Source organism: Myotis nattereri (genome assembly GCF_964212035.1).
Source record: "Myotis nattereri genome assembly, chromosome: 18".
Lineage (NCBI taxonomy): Eukaryota > Metazoa > Chordata > Mammalia > Chiroptera > Vespertilionidae > Myotis > Myotis nattereri.
In genome coordinates, this window is record NC_138093.1 from 23,166,851 (window position 1) to 23,194,397 (window position 27,547).

The window sequence follows — 27,547 nt, forward strand, 5'->3', positions numbered from 1 at the left end:
ATGGAGGGGATGGAGGAGCCAGAGGCCAGACCTGCCAGTGGGGGCCTTCAGTGAGTACGGAGGAGGCAAGGAGCCGGTCGCTGTGGGGTGGCGGGTGGCGGGCGGCCGAGCTGTAAGGGTTGGGGGAGGCCTGCCCTCCATGTCCATCTTCATTTCAGCCTTTCTGAGTTTGAGCTAATGCAGCACTCGGGCCACAGAATCACTCCGAGCAGCACCTTCTGTCTCCCCAGGCCGCCTGCAGTGCCCCATTGGAAGGTCTCCCTAGATGGATTAGCTCTGGAATACAGCTCTAGAGTTTCCCCGTCAGAAAGTTTATTTTTATTTAACCAAAACCACTCCCATTATATTCTAATCCCCTGTTCTCTGGATTGAACCTTAGAAGGGAGAAACCCGTGACTAGGCTGCAAGGAGAAAGTTGGTAAATCCTAGTTTAACTGTAGATGATCTCGGCCTTCTAAAGATGGTCCCTAAACTACACTGGCTGAAAGCTGATGCGACATTTTGCGCTGTGTGTACTTTGCTTTATGAAATATGTACATGCCTGAGACATGTGTAAATTCAATTGTAATAAACAAGTAGAGGGACTTGCCAATTAAGATAATTCTATGGTGACTCTTTAGTCAACATATGAAGTAAATAATTAACTCCTAATTTGTAATATGTGTAAATATGGATTTTTATACATGCAGTTTATTTCAAGTGGGACATATCTAGATGTATGATATCAAGGGAACATTTTCTCAGAGAGCAGGGTGAATATTAAGACATTGTGGCCTGTATGTGTGCACAGAACGGCTTGGTGACTAAAATCCCGTGCTCACTTTCATTCCCTACAAAGAGACTGACAGCAAACTATGCCACCAAGGAGCTGTGTCATCCTGGCAAGTCACCGAAGCCCTTTAGTCTGGATTATTCTCACTACAGAATAAGGGGAGTGAGGTTAAGTGACCACGGAGTGCTTTGGAAGAGCCATGGCTTTGAAACAAAGAGCTTTGCATTCCAAACCGGCTTCCCTTTAGCACCTCTGTGACATAAACTTGCCGTACCTCAGGTTCACAGTCTGAAAATGAGGATAATAATGCTGTGTGGCTGAAGGATGTGAGGATTATTTGAGAGAGTGTGTTTGAAAGCACTTGCAGGCCTGCCTGGAGTAGATGCACCTTCCACCCGACGGTCAGACCCTGAGGTCCTGTGTGATATCACATCTTCACTGAGATCACCTGCCAGGAAAACAAGAAGCCAGGCATTAGAGATCTGACCTGGCTTTTCACTCTGATCCCCATCTGGCTTAGGATTAGTTGTTTGATGTTTGTGCCCCCTCTGTAAAACAGAGTTAGAAAACCTAAATTTAATAATACCTTTTTGTATCATTCAGTGATTTTTGCTTTCCAAAGTGCTTTCACATTATCTACAGGGTATTTATTCCCTGCTCTGCCCCAGATTACTTGTCTGGACAGGGCTTAATATGAAGGTGCTTTGGGGACCCAGGAAGTTGCTGGAGCTAGCCAGGGGCTGGGTCTAAGGAGCTCTGTCTATTTTATTTTCCAGAGAGTCCAACATAGGGAGCAGAATAGCCAGCTCCATGGAAGTGACCTCAGCTATGGAGAGAAGTGGCACCGAGTCACAGCCCAATAATGGACACCTCCCAAGACCCTGGTCCTGCCTTCAGGAAGACAGAACACCCAGCCAGATGGCCCCCCACCCTCCCAGGGCATGGGGGATACCGTCCCAAGGACCCTCCGTGCTGGAGTCCAAAGTCAGGGCCTTGAAGGAAAGTATGACAGCAGGCAAACAGGGGGCAAGCCCCTGCCTCACAACCCATGAAAGACCATCCCCCAAGAAAACCAAATGCCGACGAGTCAAAGTGGGTGGAGCCAGAACTCCATCATCAGGGTCTCCCTTGCTGGATACAGTTGTGGTTCTCCATGCTCAGAACCCAAACGAGGGACCGCTGGACAACAGTGTCAATGAGAAGGAGCCTGCCATGAATGGGGCCCCCAGACCTCCCAGGCCGCCTGCCCCTGGGCTAGAGTGCTGCAGTGGGAGGAGCCTGTGGGCTCCAGAAACAGTAAGGATACTGCCTGACCAGGAGAGGAGTCTGCTGCCGGGGTCCAGCTCTTCGCAAGACAGCCCCCTCCACAGAGTCACTTCAGGACAATCTAGGGGCCCTAGACCTTGTAACAAAATTACCCACGTGCCCAACCTGAGGAAAGGAAGGCCATGCCCCCTGCAGGATGCTCTAGTTGCAGGCCAAGACCTGGATAGCTTGTCTCTAACCTCCGAGGAGGACTTTGTCCCCAGGCCGGCCCTGCTGGGGGGCCTCTGGAGAGCGGGAGACCTGGGGGCTCTGGGCACTGAGCGCAGCGCCTTGCCCCTGTCTGAACAGGTGGAGAGGAACCGCCTTCTTCTGCAGGAGATGCTCATTGTTGGGGGACAGGGCCCCCCCAAGGTGGGAATCCCAGCCCGGAATCTATCCTGGGACAGAGCTGTATCAGGTGAGGCTCACTCTGCAGGTCTGGGTGGTGGGGACAGCAGAAGGGAGTCCAGAAGGGAAAGCAGAAGCGGGTACTACAAGGGCTGGGGCCGGAGAGGGAGGAGAGCTGCCTGTCACCAAAATCATCAGGATGTCTCTTGTTCTTGGCCTTGACATAGAGTGTTTACCACCCCACAACCAGCCCCATCTGGTACTCAGCAGAGTACCCCCATGACTCCCCAGGCCAATGGGAGGCCACCCTCTCTGCTTGGGGATGGCGGCTACCATAGCTGCTTTCCTGTGGCAAGTATCCTTTCCTAGAGGCTCTCTGCATCGCCCTCCAATGACGTGCCCTCACCACAAAGTGGCCGGGCATCTTGTCAGGTGGACTGAACTCAGGCAGTAGCACCACTGGGCTGTGCAAGTGTTCAAGCCTGAGAAGACACCTCTGTCCCTTCTTTCCTTCCCATTCCAAGAGCTCACTCCTCACCCACTCCCGAGAGGACCCGTGTGGGCCCCTTAGCCCACGGCAGGGCCTACCACAGCCACCGTGACAGGCCATGCCTCCACCTCTCAGGCGGAGACACAGGCAGAGGAGAGGAGTGCGTTTATCTGGGAAGCAAATGGCTTCTGGAGACACGTTTCTCCTTGACATTCCTCGAGTGGCAGTGGAGAGCCCCGTTGCTGGCTCTGCCCTGATCTCTGCTTCTGTTCTGGGTCCTAGAGCAACCACCTGGGGACATGGGCTGGGACTCAGGCATCTCCCTGCAGGACTCAGACCAGAACAGGTAAGAGCTCAGAGCGCACCCTTTCTCTCTCTCCCTCCTCCCCATTGTCCCTCCACTTACCGATCAATGGGAGAGTAGGAGACCTTTTATGAATAGAGGGGCTCAAGAAAGCCAATTTAAGCACAAGGGCAGATCAGGGGACAATGGGCCACTATGGATTGTCAACTCTGAGACAGAGTAGAGGGTGCCAGTCACCTCATGTCCCAGGCTGGGCCTGCCTGCTACTTCAGCAAAACCACCCTGGGCATGAGGCACTGCAGAGCATTGCAAACAACGTGCTCTTGCTTTGTGGGATTCGGTTCTCCTGCCTGGCCTCTGTTTCTTCATCTTTAAAGTGGGACCACTAGTATGTGTGCGGTTGATTTCATAGGCCTGTGTGAGTCTAAAAGGAAATAATGGTTTTAAAAACCTTAGGGAAAGTGTACAAATGCAAAGCACTTTCTGCACCAGTTTCTTTCCCAATCGAGGTGGTATGCTGGGGTCATGTAAAGGATCTCTCCTCCTCCAGTCTCACCCTGCTATCCCACAGAGTTTGCTCTAGCCACTCAGTCAGTGTCTTGGGGAAAGTGGGCACACCAGGTGATTAGGTGGGGTGGGCAGTGTCCTGACTGGGAAGGATGGTCAGAGTACACTCACAGTGGAGGTGCGGGGGGCATCTGTGAGTCTGAGCTGCTGCCCACTGCTGTCTGCTCAGAGATTGGCCTTAGCCCTGGCCTGGTACATGTTTCATTGGAGTCATTTTTGCTCAGGAGTCAGGTTCTGGATCTTCTGGGCCCCTAGGATCAGGAGGTCATGATGAGTCAGTCCTGGGGGTGAGCATGGGGGAAGAGACACTCCTGCACTTCCCAGGATTCTCGGGGCTGTAGGTACCTGAGGACACCCAAGGCAAGATTGTAAGGAAGAATGACCGAGCCCTGCCCACCCTGCTTATCCTTGCTATTCCCAGTCCTGCCTGCTTATTCAGATATAGACTCAAAGGAAAGCTAGAGGGAAGCCCTCTTATCACTCTCAAAAACACCAAGACCAAAACTAGAAAGAAAAAGTAATTTAACCATTCACCAGTGTTTTCAAATACCATGCTCCTGGCGCATCTAGTGTTCTAAATCCTAGATGGAGAGGGAAGGATGCTAACTAACACTTGAAGTCCTACCACACAGCTAGTGCCACCTGGGACTTCCATGCCATGTCATTATCGCACTCACACACACCTCACACTAAAATCTCATTCAGGTCCCAACTTTTATGAATAGAGGGGCTCAAGAAAGCCATTTTAAGAAGTCATCTTTGGGGAGTCAGGCTGAAATTCAGGAAGAGGAATTCCTGGCCACCAGAGCTGAGCAGGCCATTGTCCCCCCACCTGGGGTGTCTTGGACACCTGTCCCCACACACCAGATGGCCAGCCCAGTGGGGGAACGTGTTAGCCTTCTTCAAGAAGGCAAGGATGGAGACACTTTGATGTCTTAGGAAAGCTCTGTGTGGCTCCATCCAGATCCTTTGAGAGGTGTTAAATGAAGTATGTTCAAAGCAGTCCTGTTTAAGGATGCCCTCTCTTCCTTCTCTGCTGAGAGAAGCTCCTGTTTATGGTCTAGACAGCTGGTTCCCCCTGCTACCCAACAGCGTCCTCTGTGGAAGATGATTTGTGTGAAGCCCTGTCAAAGGTTTGTGAAAGTCTAAAGACAAAGCACCACCTCGCCCTCTCTAGCTTCGAGATGGTGTGTCAACTCCAAACACGACTTCCCTTGCAGACTGCTGCTGGGCCATCTCTTTGGCAGGTGGTTTCAGTTCCTGTTGCGGGGTTGCATTCTTTACTCAGTGAGTGGGTGAGAGTAATTTAACAAAATAATGGTGCTACTAATAACAGCAGTAATCATCGTAAATGTGAACAGCCCTGTGCTAACCCCTTTAAAGAGACTCAGGTCTCACTTAACAACTGAGTCCTTAGTTAGCAGATGGGGAAACTGAGACTTAACCCCTAAGCAACCTGTCAGGGTGACACAGCTAGTGACAGTCCAGAACAGGAGCCTAGGCAGGCTGCCCAGAACCACCGCTCTTGGCTCTGGCCTGTCAGAGAAGAAGGCACCAAGATAAGGTCCCTGCCTCATGAAGCACACAGTCCAGAGTACCAGGCCTTCCTTACCTCTTCCCCTCACTCAGGAAACTACACACAGTGTGACGACAGCAGGAGCGCTCTCTCCTTGGTCATCAAAAGGCTAGATAATATACAAAAACGAAACAAATGCTGGGCAGAAAGTTTATGTATGTTCTGTACACTATACATGTTCTCTCTACCCGCCTCCTCCTATAAACTGGGAAATGTCAGTTGGTGTTACATGCCAAATTATTTCCCTAAATCGTGTTCCTGGGATGAAAGGGTTAAACCCAGACTTGGAGCTTATTGTTTTAATCCAGGATTACGATGGCTGCAGAAAGAGGCCACTCTGTCCTGGCTAGGAGAGGACTCGAGATCTCGACCTGCCTGTGCCCTCAACAAGAAACTGGCGCAGATGGAAAAACCAGAGGGGAGGGGGCCGCATGCTGCCCTTTGTCCTTGGGAAATAGCTGAGGACCCTGGTGGTTGGAGGGGCCAAGGGAAGGGCCAGAATACTCACATGGAATTCCCCTTGTCTTTGTAGGGTTTGCTGCTCCTTGAGAGCCAAACATCTCTGGTGTGAACCCCACAGGGAGAGTGTCAGAGTCTCCCCACCCCACTTTGGGGTGCACTAGACTCCCTAGCCAAAGACACAGACTCACAGGGTTGTGAGTCCTCTCCCCTATTATATGCCTGCTGTTTACAGATGGGGAAACTGAGGCCCAGGGAGGAAAAGCACTCAGCCACTTGATCCCTGTGCCCTCCCCCCTGAGCAAACGAGCCCCAGTGTGCAGGGGTTCAGGAAAGTGGCCAAAGCCGTCTATTCTCAGGTGGAATTGCCTTTACCTCGCCATGTTCTAGCTGCCCAGCCCTTTCAGGACACTTCCCAGAACTGTGAGAGCTGGGGTTGTGGGTGACAGCTCATGATGGGAAGGGTTTGGCTGCAGGGCTGTGTGCCCTTGGCAGAAGCCAAGGTCAGAGTAGACTGGAAGGGCTTCCTCAGATGGAAGAGTCTGAGCCTGCCTGTCTGCTGGGGTTGGCACCCCTGTAGTGGTCCAGTACGATGCAGCCATAGGAGGTGGGCAGTTAGACTGGGGCAGGCTCACCATCCCTCACCATCTCCCATGCCCCCTGTCATGGGAGAAATACCACCTTCCCTCCAAGGGCTGGGCAGTGCCTGCCCTCTCCAGGGTGTACCATGACTAGGAATTGCCTCCCCTGCTAACATTGGCTGCCATCTGTGAAGGTGACTGCCACTCTCCCCCTTCTCAGTTTGTTACTGCATGGATGCCTCCAGGCGCCCCAAAAGCCGTTTTTCTAATCAGTGGGAAAAACAGCTTTGTGTGTCAGGAACCGAAGCAGGGCAGCTGATGGGGGGGAAAAAATCAACCGCTCCAATTTGAGGGACAGAAAGGAAATAGCAAAGCTGGGAAATGGCTTAGAAACCTGGGGCAAGGCTGATCTTGGCAGCATCTGGCCAGCTGCCTGGGGCCCTCCTGCCTGCCCACCAGGTCTTGTGACAAATGCCCCCCGACAGCCAGGGAAACGCAGCTGTCACCGGAAGGCTCCGAGTGCGCAGGCTGGCAGCCAGAGGCCTGCAGCTGCAGGGGCGGCTCTCCGGGCTGGTAACCTCATTATCTCTGCTGTCGGAGCAGGAGCCCCAGGGAGCAGAGCTGCTCTCAGCAGTGTGTTGGAGGAGCTGCCTGCTCGGGAAGCTGTGCAAAGGGAGGCCTCTCCTGCCAAAAGAGGCTGCGCAGGGCAGCAGGCCTGGAGACTCACTTGCACATCACTCTAGTCACCCTTCTGGTTCCAAAACTGTGCCTGGGCCCTGCCAGGGTTCATAGGCACAGATGGTGACTTTATACTAGCAGCACTTTTTGTTTTCTTGGGCCTCAAAGCAGGGTTAGGCACAAATAATAAGAAAAAGAAAGAAAAGAAGAAGGAAGGAAGGAAGGAAGGAAGGAAGGAAGGAAGGAAGGAAGGGAGGGAGGGAGGGAAAGAAAGAAAGAAAGAAAGAAAGGAGGGAAGGAAGGAAGGAAGGAAGGAAGGAAGGAAGGAAGGAAGGAAGGAAAGAAAGAAAGAAGAAAGAAAGAAAGAAAGAAAGAAAGAAAGAAAGAAAGAAAGAAAAGGAAGGAAGAAGGAAGGAAGGAAGGAAGGAAGGAAGGAAGGAAGGAAGGAAGGAAGGAGAAAAAAAGAAAGAAAGAAAGGAGGGAAGGAGGGAAGGAGGGAAGGAGGGAAAAAGAAAAAAAATCCTAGACTGCCCAGAGCTTATCTCAGGATGTCCCAAGAGGGCTTCAGAGTTATGCCACTCACAGATCTGTCACCTGTCATCTAGGAAACTACTTGGCACCTTCTCCCTATCAGCACAAGGCCTGTTTCTCCAGGTTACATACGGTGGGAAAGAATGGGGTAGGCAGAGGACTAGGCTCTGCTGAGCCTCTCGCTGCCTGAGCCGCCTCCTGCGGACCTCCCTGGTGAGGACAGGGGCAGCCACGGGGGATGCTGAAGTCACATCAAAGAGCATGTCTGACTCTAGCCACAAACACGCTCAGCCTGTCCTGGGACCCAGGAAGGAGAGGGGACAGAGGATATGGGAAGGAGGCTGGAGGCAGTGGGGCTGGCTATCGTCTGCTCTGCTCTCAACTGATGTTCGACCTTGAGCAATGTGCCAAGTGTGCCTCTCTGCTCCGGAACACCCTCATCTGTCAAACGGAGTGAACACCTGCCTTCGGCCGGCCTGGCTGGGAGCGTGAGCTCTGTGGAGAGAAACATCTTATCAGCGGGAGGCTGTGGGGATGCTGTTACTGCTGTAACCTGGCGCCGGCTGTATGTCACTGTCTGCAAGACAGCGTTGAAAAAGGGCTGCTGTCATTTTCTGCAGCTCTGGACTGGCTGGGGAGGCAGCACAACGTGTAGGTGATGAGGGCTGGTGAGGACCCTTATAATTATGAAAATCAAGCCATTTGCCAACTTGGTATGGGTCCAGCTTAATTTCTCCCAGCCCTCAACGGATGCCTGATGGGTCTGGATTGGGACTGAGGCAGGAAAACAGCAGGACCTATAAAAATGTCACTTCTCCAAAGAGCAGAGCTGCAATGGGCAGAGCCCTGAGTTGTTGTGCCTGTGGGGGGAGCTCATGGTGGTGCTCGGGAGCTTGAGAGGGTATGTGTGGGTGCAAAGAGACAGAAGGAGAGGGGGAGATGATGCGTGTAAAGACCATCTGGCTGGGCACAGGCCCAACCCAACAACCGAGGCCCTTTTCTCTCCCTCCCCCAGCCATGTAACTCCTGCTGTCTGCCGGGGAAGGAACAATAAAATAATCTGGAGACTCCTCTATCCTTTTCTAGATCCTCCTGGGGTCTCTGCCTCTGGTGCCTGAGCAGATGTCCAAGGCGGGCCAGCTCTGCAGCCCTGTCCGGAGGAGCTCAGGGCCTTCTGTGGGAGTTGGACAAGGAAGGCGGCCCATGCAGGGTTTTCCTGGCATAGCCGTGCCAGATACTGTTAAAGCCCTCCTAATCCGTGTTATTTTCTTCTAATCCCGCCCCCCCCCCCCCCCCGCCCGCTTGCTCCTGCCTGTGTGCCACCCTGCAGGACCTTTGGCCCCAAGCCGGAGCCCGTGCTGAGGAGCCCCAGGCATGAGGAAGCCAAGCACCTGCTGCAGCGAGCCCGCATGAAGGCCAGGACCCGGCCCCTCCGTGCCAGCCATGATATCATGCCCACCATTGACCAGGGTGGCCGGTGAGTGGGGCCTGGGCCAGGGAAAAGAGATGGGACTTCGCCAAAATACCTCTGCTCACTCCTCCGGTGTGTGTGTGTGTGTGTGTGTGTGTGTGTGTGTGTGTGTTTCCCTTATCGAGTGTTTGCTTTAATTCATTTAGTTGGTCAACATACTTTTACTGAGGGCCTAGAGTGTTAAGCATTGAGGATATGAAGATGAATAAAACATAATCCGAGCTCCCTGGAGGGACAAAAGTCACTGTCTCCAGGGAGAAAGGCAGGCAAAGGGATCAATACAATTCTGTGGATCGTGGTGTAGGAAAGACGTGCGTGCCGGGCAGGAAATCTGTACCTTCACCTGGGGAGGACTGGGAGGCTCAAGAGGAGGCGGTTTCTAAGTTGGGGCTTGAAGGAGACTGAATATTCACTGGACAGATGAGGGAGGCAGGGGTGAGCATCCCAGGGCAGAAATCACGAGCAGAAGCCCTGTGCTCAGGAGTTTGGCCAGGCTGGAGCCTGAGGACCTGTTGGGTGCATGGTGTGAAGGCCAGAGAGCTCCACGCAGGCCAGTCATGGAAGCCCCCAGGACTGCTGAACAGTTTGCATGCCTCTCATAACAGTGAGGCATCACAAAGGGTTTTAAACAGGTGAGTAGCATGATCACGTTTGTGATTCAGTAAAGCAGTCCTGGCTGCAAAGATGTGTTGGATCTGGGGTTCTGGGGGCAGTGAGGAGACTGCACCACGCTCCTGGTGCAATGTGATAGGGAGGAGGGTTTGGAGACAAGAGATTACTGAGAGCCAGAAGGAAGCAGCTTTAATGAGGCAGCAGAGAAAGTGGCTAGAAGACTCTGGAACCAGACCACTGGGTTGAATTTTGGCTCTGCCTCTTTTTAGCTGTGTGTCTTTGGGGAAGTCTCAGTGCCTCAGTTTCCTCATCTGCAAAATGGGGATTATAATAGTGCCTATGTTACAGAGTTGTTGTGAGGGTTATATGAGTTAATAAATACATGTAAAGTGTTTAGAATAGCTCCTAGCACATAGTGAGTACTCTGTGAGTGTTACCTCTTGAAAGTAACTTAGAGTGGTCTCCACTTCTCCACTGGGGGATATGTTCCAAGACCCCCAATGGGTGCCTGAAACTAGAGATAGTACTGAACCCTATATACCCTATGTTTTTCCTCTACATTCATACCTTTTCACTTAAAGGAAGCACATTATAGCTTCACTTTGGCATATCCGAATTGTCAACATCACTACGATTGCTCTTTGGGGCCATTATTAGGTAAAATAAGAGCTACTTGAACACAAGCACTGCGATACCACACAGTTGATCTGATAACTGAGAGAGCTACTAAGTGACTAATGGGCGGAGAGCATATACAGTGTGGAGACACACTAAACAAAGGGATGATTCATGTCCCTGGTGGGATGGTGTGGGACAGTGCAAGATTTCATCACATAGCTGAGAATGGCATGCAATTGAAAACTTATGAATTCTTTATTTCTGGAATTTTCCACTTAATATTTTCTGACAGCTGTTGACCGCAGGTAACTGAGACCACAGAAAGCGAATACACAGAAAAGGGGGGACTACCCCTTTTAATGACATCTAGTAATTAATTAGATGTAGGAAGTAGGAGAGGGGAGGCATCCAGGATGGAGCCCAGGGTTCTGACTTGGTGTCTGAAGGTTCGATGGGACCTTATGCAAGGGGTGAGGCCTAGGTGCTGGGCCAGGCTTGGAAGGGAGTTACCCCCGGAACACCCACTAGAGACCCTTATCGGCAGTTGGATATGGGATCTGTAGAGGAGGAGAGAGGTCAGAACTGCAGATTTGGGTATTACCCTGTTTTCATGATGCTGAAGCTGTGGGTGAGCCTGAGTGCATCAAGGATGGAGAGATGGGAAAGAAACAAGTTCAAGGACATTCAGACCAGCACTTCACATACGTGGCTACTCCCTGAGTCACACCCTATCACCATCATTGGGACTGTTCCATGTATGGTGCACTGCAAAGAACCACTTACATGTGGAGTTCTGGGCCTGAGATGAGATGGCCAGCCCATGGCAGATTGCACCAGGCCTGAGCAGGACCCTCTCTGTGGTCGATAAGGCCTGTGGCTTCCGTGGCATGGTGGGCGTGCTGGGCCTGCCAGTTTGCATCACCACGTGGCACTAGAGGAAATGAGGCTTCTCAGTGGAACAGCACCACATGCTCTTTGATGGAGGATGCTGAGCCCAATCATGAAAGGGCGAGGACCTTCACAGCACCATTGAGATGACTCCAGCATGAGCAGAGGGCTGTGGCCTGCCTCTGTGCTCAGTGTCAGTGTGGCCCTTCGGAGAGGGGCTCAGGAGACCCCATACCCTGGCAACAGGTGCCAAACCGGCTACCCTTTTATTTCCACATTTTGTGCCTTGTCTTCCCTCTGGCTGGAGAGCACTAGTTATGAATGGGCATGGCTTCTCTGAAGCAACCTAACTGTTCTCTCCATGTATATGGGGCCCAGAGCCTTCGACTTCCATGGAACCCTCCTGTTTCACTTTCCACAGGTGTATAGGTTGGATTGGGTAGCCTCACATAGGCAAGTCTATTTGCAAAATATACTTGACTACGTAAATGTACTCTTGTATGCTTCCTCTTCCCTGAATCATGTCAGCAGCTCACAACAACCCATTCACTGACCTTAAGTAGGTTCCCCTCTGCCAGCTTGTCCCCTGGCTGTAGAAATGCTATCGGAAAGCAAGGCGACCCACTTTAGCAGCTGCTGTGTCCAGAAAGGAATTACTTTGACTTGGCAGCACTGGTGAATCCTCAGAGGGTAGAGCTGAAAATCAACGCCAGATGGCTTGGTACAGATGCTCTTAAAGGTTATGCTGGCCAGATCATCCTGGAGAGCCGTGCTGAGTTAACATGGAGATGCCACGTAGGCCCTGGGCCTTGATTAGATGCAGGAGCCTCCCTATACCCCGCCAGCCCAGAGGAAACACATCAGCGTTGATATCAAGCAGCTCCTGGAAATACACGCTCTTGCCGTTTGGGGGACAGATACACCTAGCCTGTTGGTCTAATCTCAGGAGGGTAAACATGTCAGCAAGATGCAGGACCTGGGAGGTGACACCATAAGTGCCATTGTCTTGTGTCAGAAAGTGGCTGTGTTCAAACTGTAGAACTTGAGTGGGATGTATTGAGTGTGTGGTTAGGACAGCATTGTTACAGGAAGTGGGCTCCAGAAGGTGGCCTTCCCATCCTTCCCATAGGCCATTCAGCCCAGGTTCTGACAGAGTACTCTCCGAGGATGCATACTGAGGCATCTGCTGGCTGAGAAGCTTAGCAGGGTGGGATTTGCTCGCTGCCGAAGTGCCTTGTTTGCTCTGCACTTGTCTTCCAAATCCTCCGGGCACCTTTCTGCACTGTCCCAGCACTGCTGGCGGAGGCCTCTGGGTTTTAATACTTGAGTTGAAGGTGCCTCATGTGATTAAGCTCTCCTTCAGTTCTCCTTTGAGAACAAAAATAGTACTTCTACCTTTGGCATAAATTCCAGGGTGACTCAGTTCACCATCTTGTATTAAAAGTTAAGGTCAGCCCGACCAGCATGGCTCAGTGGTTGAGCATCAGCCCATGAACCAGGAGGTTAAGGTTCAGTTCCCAGTCAGGGTACAGGCCCAGGGTGCAGGCTTGATCCCCAGTGTGGGACATGTAGGAGGCAGCTGATGAATGATTCTCATTATTGATGTTTCTATTTCTCTCTCCCTCTGAAATCAATAAAATTTACTTTAAAAAATAAAATAAAAGTTAAGGTCAGTGATGTGGCTGGCAGGACCTGGATCCCTTTTTAGATGTGATTGTCCCACAGCCCCTTCCCCAGGTCCTGACAGCCTAAAGTGATCCAGGTGTAGGTGGGTCCTCAGGGAGGGAGAAGTATGGTACTTACCTGGCCTCTGACAGAAAAATGGGTCCATTCGCATAGTGGTCTGAAAGTCAGGTAACCTGCTCCAGGGTGCCCTGGTGTGAGATCTGACTTGACCACCAGGCACAGTGTCTCCCAGAGCACAGGTTGGTGACAGAATGCGGAGACCTTTCCTAGCACGGTAATTCTCATCACAGCTTTTCAGGATGAGTGTGCTTGAGGGGCTGAGGTGGGACAGGTACAGGGAAGGGGCGTGGGAACAGGCAGAGGGAGCATCTGGAGCATCACTGTCGCTCTGTCTAAATTGTGTCTAAGCAAGATGATTGGGAACCCAGAGGGAGAGTAAGAAACCCTAACTTTTGGTCCCAACAGTCTCTGTAGAGACTTAAAACGTACTCTTCCCATTAAATCTTTATAGCAAATACGGTACCGCCACAAGTCATCACTGCCAGCCAGATGCCAGGGTGGCCAGGCTCATGTACTCCTGTGTGCACACACATAACGCATGCCACGCTGGAAGACTTTGGTGTCACCTTCCTGTACAATCCTGAGTTTAATAAAGTTTCATCTTAACTCAGGCTTGTGAGCTACTCTGGTTTGCTGCCTGACTCCCCAGGAACCTGATTTGGGGTAACTTTGGGGTTGTGGTTACCACGGAGCACCCTAGGCTACCTTCCTCACTTCTGTGGCCTTGCTTCTGTCTCCCCATCAGGGATGGCAGGAGAAACCCAGCCCTGGACCGGAGGATGCCCTTTGCCTGCAGAGACAACCGCCACAACGGGAGCACGAGCGACTCCTCCAGCGGGGAGTCCAGCAGCGGGCAGTGGCCGAAGCGGGGCCCCTCCCCGTCCCATGTCCGCTTTGAGGATGAGTCTGCCCGGGAGGCCGAGTCCCGCTACCTGGAGCGGCTGCAGCAGCGCCAGCGCCAGGTGCTGAGCCCTGCGCTGCAGATGGCCGAGCAGGGCCCCCTGCGCTCCAAGCCAGAGCTCGCAGACTACATCGCCGGGGGCCTCCCGCGCAGGGACGCAAGCGAACGGACTCTGCACAGGCTTGTGGGCCACCTGGACCGGAGAGCCTTCCCGGAGCGGCCGCCCACACGGGGCATCGAGAGGACCTGCCGAGCCTGTGGCAGTTGCATCGAGGATCTACGCCCTGCCCTTGGGAAGGCAGCCCGGGACCCCCAGCTCCTCCAGGAGCACGGGGCTGCCTGTGGGCTGGAGGGAGGGTTGGCAGAGCCCCTTAGCTCTTGGGGCTTGAGCGCCCCCTTCAGGCTGCTCCCCGCCGAGCAAGGGCCCCGCACCGAACGGATCCGGGAGATACGTATGGGAGACTCTGTGCGCCCCGAGGAGGTGGACTCCGCCCTGGACAGCACGGACACCTCCGACAGCTGCAGGACCGACAGCGAAGAGGCCGGGACCTCTCAGCCCCCCAGAGCCCGCGGCCCCCGATTGCGGGGCTCTAGGCCTCGTGGAGGCCACAGGTGGTGCCGGAAGACTGAAAGGGAACCACCGGAGAGCCCTCCCGCCCCGCACAACCTGCCTGGGGTTGATCTCCTGGAGGTTTCAGATGCAGTGAAAGAAGGCAGAGGACACACACCCGAGGGGACTCTGTTCCCCAGAGAAAACCCTTACTCCAAGCCTCCTGGGCAGGAACCTGAGGGGGCCCCCCTGGGGCCCCAGGGGGAGTTGCGACCAGGAAACCACTGGGCTCCCTCTGTGGATTCCTCGGCTCTGTGCCGGAAGGCCTGTGCCCCGGCCTCCTTCGTGAAGCTGGCACCCTTGGGGCCAGGCAGACAAGACCAGGTTATGGGAAGCCACCAATCTCTGGAAACCATCCCCCTGCAACAGAGCCATGAAGAGCCCTCTGCCCCACACCAGGCCCAGCAGCCAACGGCTTCCCTTTCCTGGGAAGGCTGGGTGCCAACTCCTCCTTCTTCTAGGAAAACCACTTCCCCTGGGCCTCACAGGAAGGCACCCCGCAGGCCTGGTGACCGGGGAGAATCTGCTGGCACCCCCCGGCCTCCTTCAGGAAGTGTAGTTCCCAGGACCTGTGAGCTCAGCCCCCCACAGACACAGCCCTGCAGCCACCACGGCGGGCACCCACTGCTGGGCCTCTCCACCAACAACTGCAACAACAGTGTGCCTGGGTCCTCGGAGGGCGCTGTCCTCGAGGGCAGGGTGGAGAAGGGCACCAGCAGCCAGGAGCCAGAGGCACCCCTGGAGAACTGCAGAGGTGGTAAGGTGGCCCCAGCCCGGGGCAGTCCTAGAGCTGAAGCCAAGTCTGTGGCCTCACACATCCTTCTCTTACTGCTCGTCTTCATAAGTTACACGGCCACACACCATTCCTAGCAGCCCCGTGGAGCCCCCTGATCAATGGCAGGTGTCAGGGAAGCTAGCAGGGTCTGTGGGCTGGGTGCAGGGTTCAGCATCAGCCTGGAGGCGGGTTAACAACTCCCCTGAGGAGGCAGAGCATGGGAAAGTGGTGCTGAAGCCTCTGACCTCTGGGAATCCTGAGGGGTGTATAGAAGGTCCAAGCTAAGCGGCTGCTGGTGGCCTGGGCTGCAAGGAAATTGTACCATCAGCAGAGCTAGGAGAGGCAGCAGCTCTAGAATTGCCCATTTGCTTAGAGTAGTAAGTGCTAAAATGCCCCTTCAGTGTCTTCATTTCATTCATTCAGTATTGTTTGAGCACCTGTTACATGCCAGGCACTGTTCTAGGCACTGAGGGGAATAAATGCAATAAGTGAATTAATTCAGCAGCAGTCCTGCCCTTGAGACCTTCCGTGGCCAGGCACAGACATGCTGTCTAGAGCAGCGGTCGCCAACCAGTGGTCCATGGACCACTTGTGGTCTGTGAAGTCCGAAAGGTTGGCGACCGCTGGTTTAAGGAAACCTTTGGAGCAGTGATTGCCAACCAGTGGTCCACAGAGGTCTGAAAGTTTGGCAACCGCTGGTCCAGAGGACACAGTGACCAGTAGGCAAAGCTCTTACAAGGAATGCTGGGTTTGCTCTCTGGCACCTGAGGCCCCCGCCCCCCCAGACCCCCGGCCCTGCTGGACAGACTGGTGTGTTTCAGCAGGCAAAGGATGTAGGATATCACCTCTGCCCTTGGAAGGGGTCCACATAATGTGGGCAAACCTGGGCATCAGCAGCCTTAGCTCTGATCCCTCATGTTGTGAGCTAAGGTGAGCACCTCAGCCACTTACTTTTAGGCAGGAGACACATGCCCATCCCACACAGCCTGCTTTAATGTGCCCACAGCTCTGGCAGCCCTGGGGCTGGGCTGGCTCAGGAGGGACTGAGGGCTTGGACACAGTGGAGGAGGAGAGGGCAGACAGACGACAGGCCATACTGACCTTACTGAGGATGAGGATGCCAAGACTCTCCCCACCCTGTGTGCTGGCCACCCCTCCCCTGCACAGATATACACTTTCCCTCTCCCTCCCTTGCTCACATGAACCTGGAGGAAGCAGGCCCCTCCTTGAACTAAGGTGTGGTTTCCTTCCCTGGTGGGCTCTAGGCTGGCTGCCCTTAACCACTTCCTGTGGATCTTCTATTCTGAGAACTGCTGACCTTTTTGGGCAGCCGATCTTCACCTCCTTGGGGCCTGGAGCAGAGGCCCAGGTGAGGCTCCTCTTCTCATTAGCCAGGAGGTCCTGGGCATGTCACTGGACCCCTTTACACTCCAGGCTCCTCCACTGTAATCTGAGGGTAATCATAGAACCTGTCTCCTAGGAACCCATGAAATAATCTCTGGGGAGGGGTTAACTCATTGCCCAGCACATTCCAGATGCCTCAGGAATACAGAATATTCCCCTGCTCTCAACTATGTCCCTTGATATAAGAGGGACATGACTTACCACAAACAGTCCCTTCATTTAACAGGCATTAATTAATCAGCTACTGTGCACCAGTATTGTGCTGGGGGAAATGGGGTAACAGCAGTAAGTAAGGCCCTGTCCCTGTTTTGTGGGTCTCACCACTGCCTCTCTCCAGCTTTCTCCGGCTCTCCTGCCTCTGGGTTGGGACTGTCCCCTCCCTTGTGGGATGGGTCAGTGACATGGAGGGATGCTGTGGTTGTTGCAGGAGGAATCCTTGACTTTCTCACCTCCGCAGGTGTTGGCACCGTCAGCTCCATGGGTGTCACCTTCTCCCTGGCTTTAGAGGAGCCAGAGTCCAGCCAGGAACCAGAGGAAGGCCTGCAGAGGACAGAGTCAAGTTCTGAAGGGCTGGTGTCATCCCAGTGAGTGACAGGAGCAAGAGTGAGCCCTGCCCATAGGAGGTGGGGGGGGGGGGGGAGGTGCTAAGTGAAGAAAGAGCCCCCCTGGAGTGGTAGCATGACTGACCTCACTGCTCCCAAGTCCTTGGCGGGTTCCCAGACTTACATCTAACCATGGCACCCCAATCCTTCTCTCCCAAACATTTCCAACCTAATGTGCTTGATTATGTATTCACCAAACATTCACTGAATGGCCTCAAGCTCCAGGTGCTGTGCTAGGCACAGCTGGCCAGCCAGTCTCAGCCCTCAAGGTGCCCCAGGTTGGGACAGCCTGTCTGAGAGGACTTGTTCCTCATCCTGGGCTTGGAGACAACCAGATGCTGAGGAAAGAGCTCAGCATTCACATTGCCATTCTCTCTTTAGCGTGATGTCTGAGTCCTTGTTCTGGGGAGCCATCCTCTAGCCAGGGCCACCTCTTCTCTGCTATGCATCATTCATGGTGACATATGACCCAAGGCTTCACGTGCCACTGAAAGCCAGTCTCCATCTCCAGCCCTGTGTGCTCCCAAACGCCACACCTGTGCATCCAGTTTTCCCTGACACATCCACCAGGGTGTCTGAGAGCCTCGCTGAATTGTTGATCACTCTGACCAAAACCGCTTCCCCCAGGGTCTCTTCCCCACGAACACAGAACCACTCACACCCACATCTGGGCATCCTCTGAGCTGCCCCATTTTCCTTCTTTCCGACTCCAACCCACTGGCCGGTCCTCTCCAGCCCCAGGCCCACCCGTGTTGCATTTCTCCTGGTCTAAGCTGCCTTACTTCTTTCTGTGCAACTCTAACAGCCCTGCTGCTCTCTGCCTTCCCTCTTGCCCCTCTAGTCCCTTCTCCACACAAGAGTCAAAGGTAGCTTTGAAAACTTTAATTCATTGATGTCATTTCTCTTACTTAAAACCCATCATGTTTTTCCTTTAGCTTGGAGTAGAATTCAAACCTCTCGCCTGGGTTTATGTGGTCAGTGTAATCTGCCTGTCTGACCTCACCTGCTTCTTGTCCCTTGCTCATGATGATATCCACGTCCTAACGGCCTGGCCCCCGCGCCCGCCCCGCTATGTTCTTGAATGCACCGACCCCCTTCCTGCCCTCGAGCTTTGTTGCCAGCTTTTTTCTCCCTGGAGCTCTCATTTCTGGGCTTGGTGGGACTGACTTCTTGCCATTCAACTTTCAGTTTAAAGGTCACCTCCTCAGAGAGGCCTTCCCTGGCCACCCTGTCTCTCTCTGCTTCACCCTACTCAGCCGTCGCTGATGGTGTCTCTCCTTTGTTTCCTAATCTGCTGTTTATAAGCTCCCAAGAGTCAGAACCTTGTCTGTCTGCTTATCACTCTCACTTACCCAGGCCATTTGCCACATGTCCCAGTGCCTACGAGAGGCCTAGAAGAAGTTCTTTGGAAACAGTGAATGAGCAAATGAATGAATGAATGATCGGGTAAACCCACTGTTGAGTGTGAAACCAAGGGTCCTGTCTGAGCTGCCCTTTCTAAAAGCTACCGTGCAAGATCCACTCAACCTTTCTTTCTGCAGCCTGGCGGTCTCTTCCTCCACAAGGCGTGGTGCTGGCTCATCCGGGGCCCACAGAACCCTCAGGAGAAGCCCACCTCGCTTCCACAGCCCTCTCCCCCCAACCTCATGTCCACCCTTGCATTTCAGAGGCCTACCAGGGGTCAGTGCAGGACCTGGACCGCCCTCAGCTGCCCCTTCTGACAGGAACAAGAAAGCCAGCAGCAGCATCACCACCCTGGGGCTGAAAAAGTTCTTCTTGGCCTTGGGCCAGGGCACACGGCCCACGTTGGGCAAGTCCCGCAGCCGCAGTGTGGAGCAGCTGCAGCCCTCTGCACCTGGTCCGGCTTCACACACCAGCACCCCCAAAGTGAAGAGAGCCCCATCGTTACAATCCCTGCATCTGGTGAGTCCGAAGGGCCCAGACAAGGGCTGTGTGAGGCAGGTGGTGGTGTAGGCACCATTGGAACAAAAGGTGAACGGAGAAATGAAGTGCTGAGGAGGCAAAGGTGGAGAAAAGGAGGCTCCTGCCTCCCCACAGTTGATCTCGGAGACTTGGGTCCCCAGGACACAGTACGGTAGCAGCATCTCCCCTCCCCCACCGGCTTTCCAGTATGGACTCATCCTAGATGCCTTCCTCTCCCCCTCCTTCAACTCTGTCACTGCTGCCAAGACCTGGAGTCTACTGCCTGGTCATTCTAGGACCTTCTTCATGGCCACAGTGACCCTTAGTCTAGCACAAATCACTTCCTGGATACCTCCAGGACCTCCAGACTGGCATTCCTGTCTGTCTTTCTCCACTGGCTTCCAGAGTGGTCCTTGTGCTATGCAAATCTGGCTTACCATGCCCTCACTTCATACAGGCCGTTGGTCCCTTACCACTCTCAGGATAAAGCTCAGGTCACTTGACAATGCCAGAGGGTTTCTGTGATCTGACTGCTTTCATCTCTCATCACTCTCCTTCTAACACTCAGCCCAGTTGTCCTTGACCTTGAAGTTCTGTCATGAAGGCCACACACTGTCTGACTTTCAACCTTCATGTTTCTTTTCTCCTGCCTTCTCTACCTGCTAATGTCTTCTCATCCAAGGATACTTCAGCCATTGCATCTTCCAGGAAGCCACTTCCTACCCTTCCTTACTCTATGTTTTTATCTCATTCTGGGCTACCCTCCTTGGTGGAACTTGCACATAGTATTTTAATTGATTTTTGTTTGTCTCCTTTCACTGGAGTGTGACTTCTTTGAGGGAACGCCGTTGATCTTTATATTCCCAATATTCAGTACAATGGTGACTATAGTAGACATAATGCACAGTGAGTGAGTAGATGCAGGGCAGCCTGCTGAATTGTCCCTCCCCGTGTGCTGGAGGGTAAACCAACAGCCGCTCACTGACTCAGCTATGTTTCTGAAAACCCTGTTCTGTTCCAGGTGTTTCCAGTATTATGTTTGTTCTTCTAGTCTCTGCTCCCCTCCCTGGGCGGAAGGAAGCAGGTGATTGTGGTTTGCCGTACTGGAGTCTTTTATTTTCAGACTGAATGAAAATTCCATTTCAGTCTGACTCCAGGAACTCTACCTGGTACGTGGTTGGCATTCAATAAGTATTTGCTGGATGAATGAATGGAAGGCAAAAACAGAAACAAAACAGCCTTATATAAGCTGGGAAGAGGACCCGAGAGTGACACCATGCTCCAGAAATTCACTTTCCCCATGAAGTTAGATCTGTCCCCTGTATATCTGAGCCAGGACACCTGGTGTGTTGCCCTCAGAGCTCTGCAAAGCCCTCTAGGGAAGTGACAATGATGTCAGTGTAGTAGAGGTGCTGTCAGCAATCTAAGCCGAGTGGGAAGGGAGAGAGCAAGCTGGTGAGAAAGGGCGGACTGAGGAGTAGAAAGAAATATACAAGAACTGGAAAAAGAGGATAAAAGAAGAACCCATCTCTCACCCAGAACTATTCAGGACATAGCTCAGGGCGAGCGACTTCCTGTTAGACTGTTGTGCCGCCGGGTGTGGGGTGAGAGGGTGGGTGCATGCTGCAGCAGCTTGCTTTCCGTTTTGCCCTCCTGAGTGGGCAGCGGCCCTGTTCTCTCACCCGCCCCCTCCTGATGCTCCCACATCCTCCACTGGCTGTGGCTCTTTCCCTTTAAACCTGCATCTGGAAGGCTCTCCTCAGGAAACTCCTGCTTGTCCTTCAGGTCTGCGTTAACATGACTTATCCCAGGAAGCCTCGTTGAACTCTGATATAAACCAGCTACAAATCCCCCCCCCTTCAATTTCTTGATGATAATGCCTTATTTCTCTAGAGCATGGATTCCAAATGTAATACATGTCTGTAACATTTGTTTTAAAGTCTGCTTCTCCCTACCATTCCTACCCCCCACTTTCCAAATGGGCTCCTCACTGGGTCGATTTCTAGAACACAGATCAGATTTTGTAACTCTTCAGATGAGCATCACTCAGGGGCTCTCTAGGAGGCCATACGAGGTCCTTCCAGGGCTGGCCCCTTGCTCCAGCCCACCTCCCATCACCTCTGCAGCCTCACCACCAGACCATGAGTATGACCCAGAACCGACCATGTTTTCCCTCGTCCCTCCATGTCTTCGTACCTGCTGTTTCTTCTGCCTGGAGCACGCTACCCCTGTATTCACCTCACGGGTTCCTGCCTCAAGCCTCACTCAGAGATCAGCTCCTCTAAGTGTCCCCAGGCCTCCTAAGCCAAACGAAGTCTCTTTCTGCTTACCTGCACATCATCTGCACTTTCAACCAAGCACTTCCTACTGCATTTAGGGCCTTTAACTTACCTGTGCCCACCCCACACCCACCACTGGGGAAAGTCCTCAAGGGACTTTTGTCTTTGCCATCTTTTTATTCATGATGGTTTAAGGTGCACACTTAGATTAAAAAGTTTAAATGTAACTGATCATAAAAGGGATATGCTAAAGAATCGCAAAAACACTATTTAACATTTTAACTCTAAAGTTATGTTTGTTATTCTATAATTAATTTGATTTTACTTTTTTTTTTAACAAGAAAATTAGATTTTCGTAATAAGTGGTGTGGTAATTAGTGTCTTAGTACTAAATTGTTATTTCAGCCAAGAAAACCCCAAACCTGGAAGCTTCAGATCATATCACCTGTGTAGACCCATCTACTTGAGTAAATTATGGCGCAGCAGCTTGAAGTAGTGACAAAACTCCTCCTGTTACTTTGAAAGAGGGCCCTCAGGTTCATGATTGGGGTCAAGTCTCTGTCATCCCCTTGCCAGGTGGCTTTTCTCACCTGCAATATTGGACCGTTGCCTCTAGGTGTCACCCTCTCACCAACATCGGAAAGCTGCCTCCTTTCAGAACCTCTGTTCTTTGCTGAGTGGCAAGGTGGACCGGTCCAGCCTGTACCTGGTAGGGGAGCCAGGGGACCACAGTGAACCTGGCAGGTAAGAGTGGGCAAGTGGGCAAGTGGTCTAGAGGACAAACTAAGAATGGACAATGGAACCATAAGCTTAACTTCTTGCCTCAGCAGCATGGCCCTGAACGGGATCCCATGAAGAGAAAGAGGCCAGTTCTCTGAGCCTCAGGAGCCACAGGAGTCTTGGAACCTGCACCTCATGTGCAGTTGAGCTTTGAGAAGGTGTGGGGTGCTGAAAGGGGTGGAGTTGGAAGGTTTGATTCCTCCATCTCTCTGCTGTCTGATGACATCGTGAAGTCAGAATGTCCAGAGACCTTCCTTAGCTCAGTTAAAGATCAAATTAAAGAGACAGAGACCTCAAAAGAGGCCCCTGACCTGTGACCCTGCCTGGAGAAGGCGCTTGACCTGTGACCCTCTAGGTTAGCTGCTCTTACCTAGAGTTCCATGGAGGGACTTCAGGGTGTCCGTTAACTCCTGGAAATTTTATATAAAATTACAGCTTTCATCAGGTTCTCAGAGAAGTCTCTGCACCTGAAAAGGTTAAAAACTTTGCTCATGGCTGGGGCTTCTGGTGCAGCAGCAGGCTGGGGAGCTTCAAGATGGGGGTGCCAGTCTCGGCCCTAGCAGGCTCTTCATGCTGGAGCCCCAGCCGTCAGTGGAGAGGCAAGTCTTCTTTAAGCCAAGGGGCTGGAGCCCAGTGCCAGCCCTCATTGCCCTCACTCTGTCTCCGGTCTCCATGCAGGTTAGCCAAGGCCCCGCCCCGGCGTGCGCTCAGCGTGGAGGATGTGGGTGCCCCCAGCCTGGCCCGCACAGTAGGCCACGTGGTGGAGGTGTTCCCAGACGGCACCAGCCAGCTGCAGCTGCAACGCTCCCCAGAGGGCACTTTTGGCTTCTGTGTGGCCTCGGGGAATGGGCGCCGGGACTCAGGTACGCTCCCTCCACTTTCTGGGCCCCACAGCCCTGGAACCTTAGCAAACCACACTGGTGATCAGAGTTTTTTTCTGGTCTTTGGCTGAGCAGTGGAGCTCTGAGCTCAGAGAACCTCTTATCAAAAGGACTAGAGTTCTCCCCACAGGGGCTCTTTCTGAAGAGTCAAGGTATGGGGCTGCTGGGGGCGGGGGGAAGTAGCTCTTGGCAGGCCTGACCCCACTGTCCCTCTGCTGTCTGATGACATTCTTAAAATCAGAATCTTGAAGGCCAACTATTCACTGGGGAGCCAGAGGGAGACTGCTTGTGCTTGCCAGTTCTCAGAGGCAGTCCTTTGATGTGGCCGATGTGTTTAAATGGTTCCCTCCTCCAGCTGCTGAGTGTGTCTGGGCACGCGGAATGTGCCTGCCTGTCTGTGCATCCAGGCCCCTCCCTCAGAGCTGGCTCCCGAGGGTTAGGTTCTCAGGCATCCTGGCTCCCAGACCCTGGCGGAGTCAGAAGGAGCGTTCGGTGGCGTACGGAGAAAAGTGCCTGGCGCTTTTCTTCACTTCCCTCCTCAGAAAGAGAATGTATTTGGGGAGCAGAATTCCAGATGGGGACTGGCATCATCTGTCAGTGTGAGATCATACACAACCAAGCATGTACTCGGCCCCCCCATACTCCCCAAAAGTCCTTTTAGGATCCTCTGCAGGCAGTGGGATCCCCTCCCCCATCACCTGTCATGGAGTTCTGATGGGCAGGGGTCTGTAATCACCAAGGGCTCCTCGGGCTCTGCCCTGGCCCACTCTCCCAGGCTCCCTCACCTGGTTGGTGAGAGCTCTTCCCTGTCCTGCCCAGGTGGTGTCCTGCCTCTACTGCTGCAGCTAGCCGCCGGATGTCACAGAGATCCCCATGCATGCGGAACAGGGCCTCCTGGCCGCACACTGTCCTCCCGCAGCCAAGAGTCCTTTTTCCTGGGCCTCAGCGGCGCTGTGGGCTGGTGTTGGTTTGCAATCCTTCCTAAAGAGTCAAGATGCTGGTGCTAACTTGCTGGCTACCACATCCGATTCTATACAAGCATGAGAGAATAGCAGGCTTTGTCTTCTGCTTCTAATGCAACATAAGGAGCATACATCCTTAGCAAAGGCCGTGTCCAGCAGCCAATAAATGCCTACAAAGCAGTCTCTCTGTCATATTTTTGTCATGACTTTCAGTTGTAAAACCTACCCCAGAGTCTCCCCCAAATGGCTGGCGTGACATCAGTGTCTGGTCTGTCTCTGGCTGCATTCTTTTGGGTTTTCTCAACACTCCCCACCTCACATCCTGCTGTATAGCAGCCATTTCTACAGGCCCCACCCCTCCCTGTTTTACCTGCCTTTTTCAAACATGCAGAGAGGCCAGCAAGCAGTTCAAACACCCAGATGGCAGAGGTAGAAGACAGGGCCTGAGAGATAGAAGCCTGTGCAATCAAGATGACAGATGTACCTTGCTGGGGGGAGACAGCCTCTCATGAAAGGCTAGGGGTGATTGAGAAACACCGAAAGAGGCTCCCCACCTCAGCCCAGGGACAGGGAACTTGACAAAAAATCGGATTTGCTAAACCCAGAGCTACAAATCCTCAGGTGCCTCAGAGGAGATTTCAATGTACATTCAAACCCAAATTCCACAGAGTGGGCTCTGGAAAGCTTGACTGCTGGGGCCAGAGTTGGGCCGCATGGATCAGAGAGATGAGTTCCCACTGGTCCGAGATGTGTTAAATGGCTTTAGGTCAGAGACTGAGAAACAGGGCAAGTGGCCCTTTCGTGTCCCTTCTAAGGAAGCTGGTTCCAGGAAGAGGAGGTGGGGAGTGATGCACAGGCAGCTGTTCAGTGTGGAGGGAGCCAGCTGAGCCTGGGCTGGCAGCAGGGAGGGCGTTGAGGCCTCGCAAAGTCCCCCCCAACACCCCCCTCCCCCCATGAATTCTGCCGGTGTCAATCATCCCCTGCGGCCCCCCAGTGACCTGGGCTGTGCCCTCAGACACCTGTGTTCACCAGATTTCCCTGGAAGAGCCTGCTCCTCCTCTAACCTCTTAGGTGGAAGCAGCTGAAGGGGTTTGAAAGGTTTTCAGCAGAAGTTTTGGTGAGAGGGGAACCCTCTCCTGTGTGGCCAGGAGAGGCGAGGGTCACCCGGCCTATCCCTGAGGCCCCACAGAGCCTGTCCCACCAACGTGGGTTCTCTGAGTCAGACCCAGGGGAGCAGTGGGTTCTCCCAGGGCTCCCGATGCACTTTGGAGACCTCGGAATGGTCACACCGGCCAGGCAGGGCCTCCCGGGGGCGGTGGGGGGTGGGGTGAAGAAGGGAAAAGGGAGCCACCATGTCTTTAACTTTGGGGAAGACAGGCCAGGGCTGGCCCTAGACAATACCAGGAAGCAAGCCGGGCTTGGCCTGGACCTCAGCTGCTTCAGCGATGCCTCCCCCGCTTCGGCGACACGAGGGCAGCAGTGGAGTTTGTGTGTGAGTGCCATTTAGCACTGTGCCGGACACGTCGTAGGTCGTTTTCCTAATTTTTAAGCATTATTTTCCTATTCTACAATCAAAGCTCGTCTCAGGAAAAGCTAAGATTAGCTCATTCACACTGGGGTATATGTGGACCATTACAGCTGAAAGCGTTATTTGCACTCGGGCATTTTAAAAGAGGAGATGGAGAAATGAAGTTCTACCATATCTATATATGAAGTAGTTGTGATTTTGAGTGGGACTAATGAGGGTGTGTGTGTGTATGTGTGTGTGCACGTGCGCGAGCAGAAGTGCCCTGTATGAGCACCTGCCCCTGCCCCTCTCCCCACCAAAAACAGCACCCACCTGGTCAGCATGCCAGAGATGCATGTCTCATTTCACTTGTTAAGTTCTCCTGTTTTCCTTTGCAGGCTTCTACGTGCAGGAGATGGCGGATGCAAGTACGGCCAAGCTGTACTCGGGGCTGCTGGGGGTGGGGGATGAGATCCTGGAGGTGAACGGGGCCAAGGTTGCAGGGCTGGGATTGGCTCACATTGAGGAGCTCCTGACCCATGCAGAGAGCTTGTCACTCCGTGTGCTGAGGCAGAGGCCCATCCCCCGGTGACTCAGAGGTGCTCTGGGCCTCAATGTCACTCCCTCAGAGCCATGAAGCGCCCTCGGGGGAGGGGTGACTGGGAATGCGCTGCACAAAGCTACTTGGAAGAGGGAAGGAGCCTACTTGGATATTTTGTTTAAGGATGTAATTTGTGCAAAACAAGGAGAAGAAAATACGGGTGCCCAGGCCTGGGGTGGTGTCAACAGCTTCCTGCACCTTTGTTGGCAGCGGGAGGAAAGAGATTCATTGAATCACTCAGCTGGTCCCCGAGCATCGCCTCACCTTCAGGTCCCATCCCACTCCTTGTCAAGGGCTCCTGCAGCTTCCAGCACTCCCGAACCAAAGACAGTGCTGGGCCATATCGGCCTGGAGCCAGCCTCTTCCCATCTCGTTTCTCCCCGCTCCCATTCCACACCTTTGCTCTTTTTCCAGGAATGGGAAAAGTGTCCTCGAGTAACAGCCTTGTAGCCATTGGCCCCATATTCCAAGTCAAAAATTGGAACATGTGGTCTGGTGTGAAAACATCTAGGAAATGTGACCTGGTAGCTAGAATATTACAAATTTTTTGTAATATATAAGATTGGGGGGGGGGGGGGGCAGGAAACTGAGACCAGTTTCAGGGAGGTGCAGCTGTGGCCAGTGAGACTGGCCAGATCTGCCCCATCCCCACTGCCCTTCCTCTGCCTCTGCCTCTGCCTCTGCCCAGAGCGAGGCGGGAGCTACCGGAGCCGCCTGGCCAGGAAGGCCTCTGTCTCCCTTCTGCTGAGCTTGGACACTGGGCCGCAGCTAGGGCCACACAATCCTCAGCCACAGCTCTCTGTCCAGACTCCCTGACAGCAGCTCTGGATACGCCAACCCACAGGGAGAAGGCCGGGCACAGGCCCGGAAGATGGGCTGTCCCACCTGGTCACTCCCCTCTTCTAGGACTGAACACTGCCCAAAGGGTTAGTGGGTGGCCATGTGTCCGTTTTAATTTATTAAAAGCCAAATCTGAAGCTTCTATCCTGAGTTGCTATCTTTTGGGCTGCACACTCGCTCGCTCGCTTGACCTTTAATAGCTGTCAGCAGGGGTTTGGGTGGGGGAGGAGAAGGGAGGACAAGGGCACCGCAGTGGCCTGTGTTGGGCACGCCTGAGGGGGAGGCTGGGCAGGCACCTGGGGTTGGGGTGACAGTGTAGATGCAGAAACCTCCAGGGTCAGTCCTAGGGCAGGGAGAGGAGCCCTGGCAAAGCACATTTATGAGCAGGAGGTGGAATGAAGCTAAGGGGCCTTGAATAGGTGCAACTGGCTGTTTTAGAACTTGGCCGGGTGCAGACTGTGGTTAAAAACAAACACAGTTAAAATGAGTGTTAAGCAGCTCTCAGGGAGCAAAGTCACTGAAGGAGGCATGGGGCC

General features: G+C 53.3%; 1 protein-coding gene across 1 annotated transcript; it reads left to right on the plus strand.

Moving 5' to 3' along the window:
* On the plus strand, positions 1-27,153 carry KIAA1614 (the record flags this gene model as incomplete). The annotated part of the gene is made up of 10 exons (XM_081111801.1): positions 1-50; positions 1,549-2,495; positions 3,198-3,261; positions 8,942-9,088; positions 13,692-15,214; positions 17,094-17,220; positions 18,906-19,161; positions 22,057-22,184; positions 22,899-23,083; positions 25,969-27,153. The coding sequence occupies 10 exons, from the start codon at positions 1-3 to the stop codon at positions 26,160-26,162; spliced, it is 3,621 nt and encodes a 1,206-aa protein (XP_080967927.1). The 3' UTR covers positions 26,163-27,153.
* Positions 27,154-27,547: the final 394 nt, after the last annotated feature.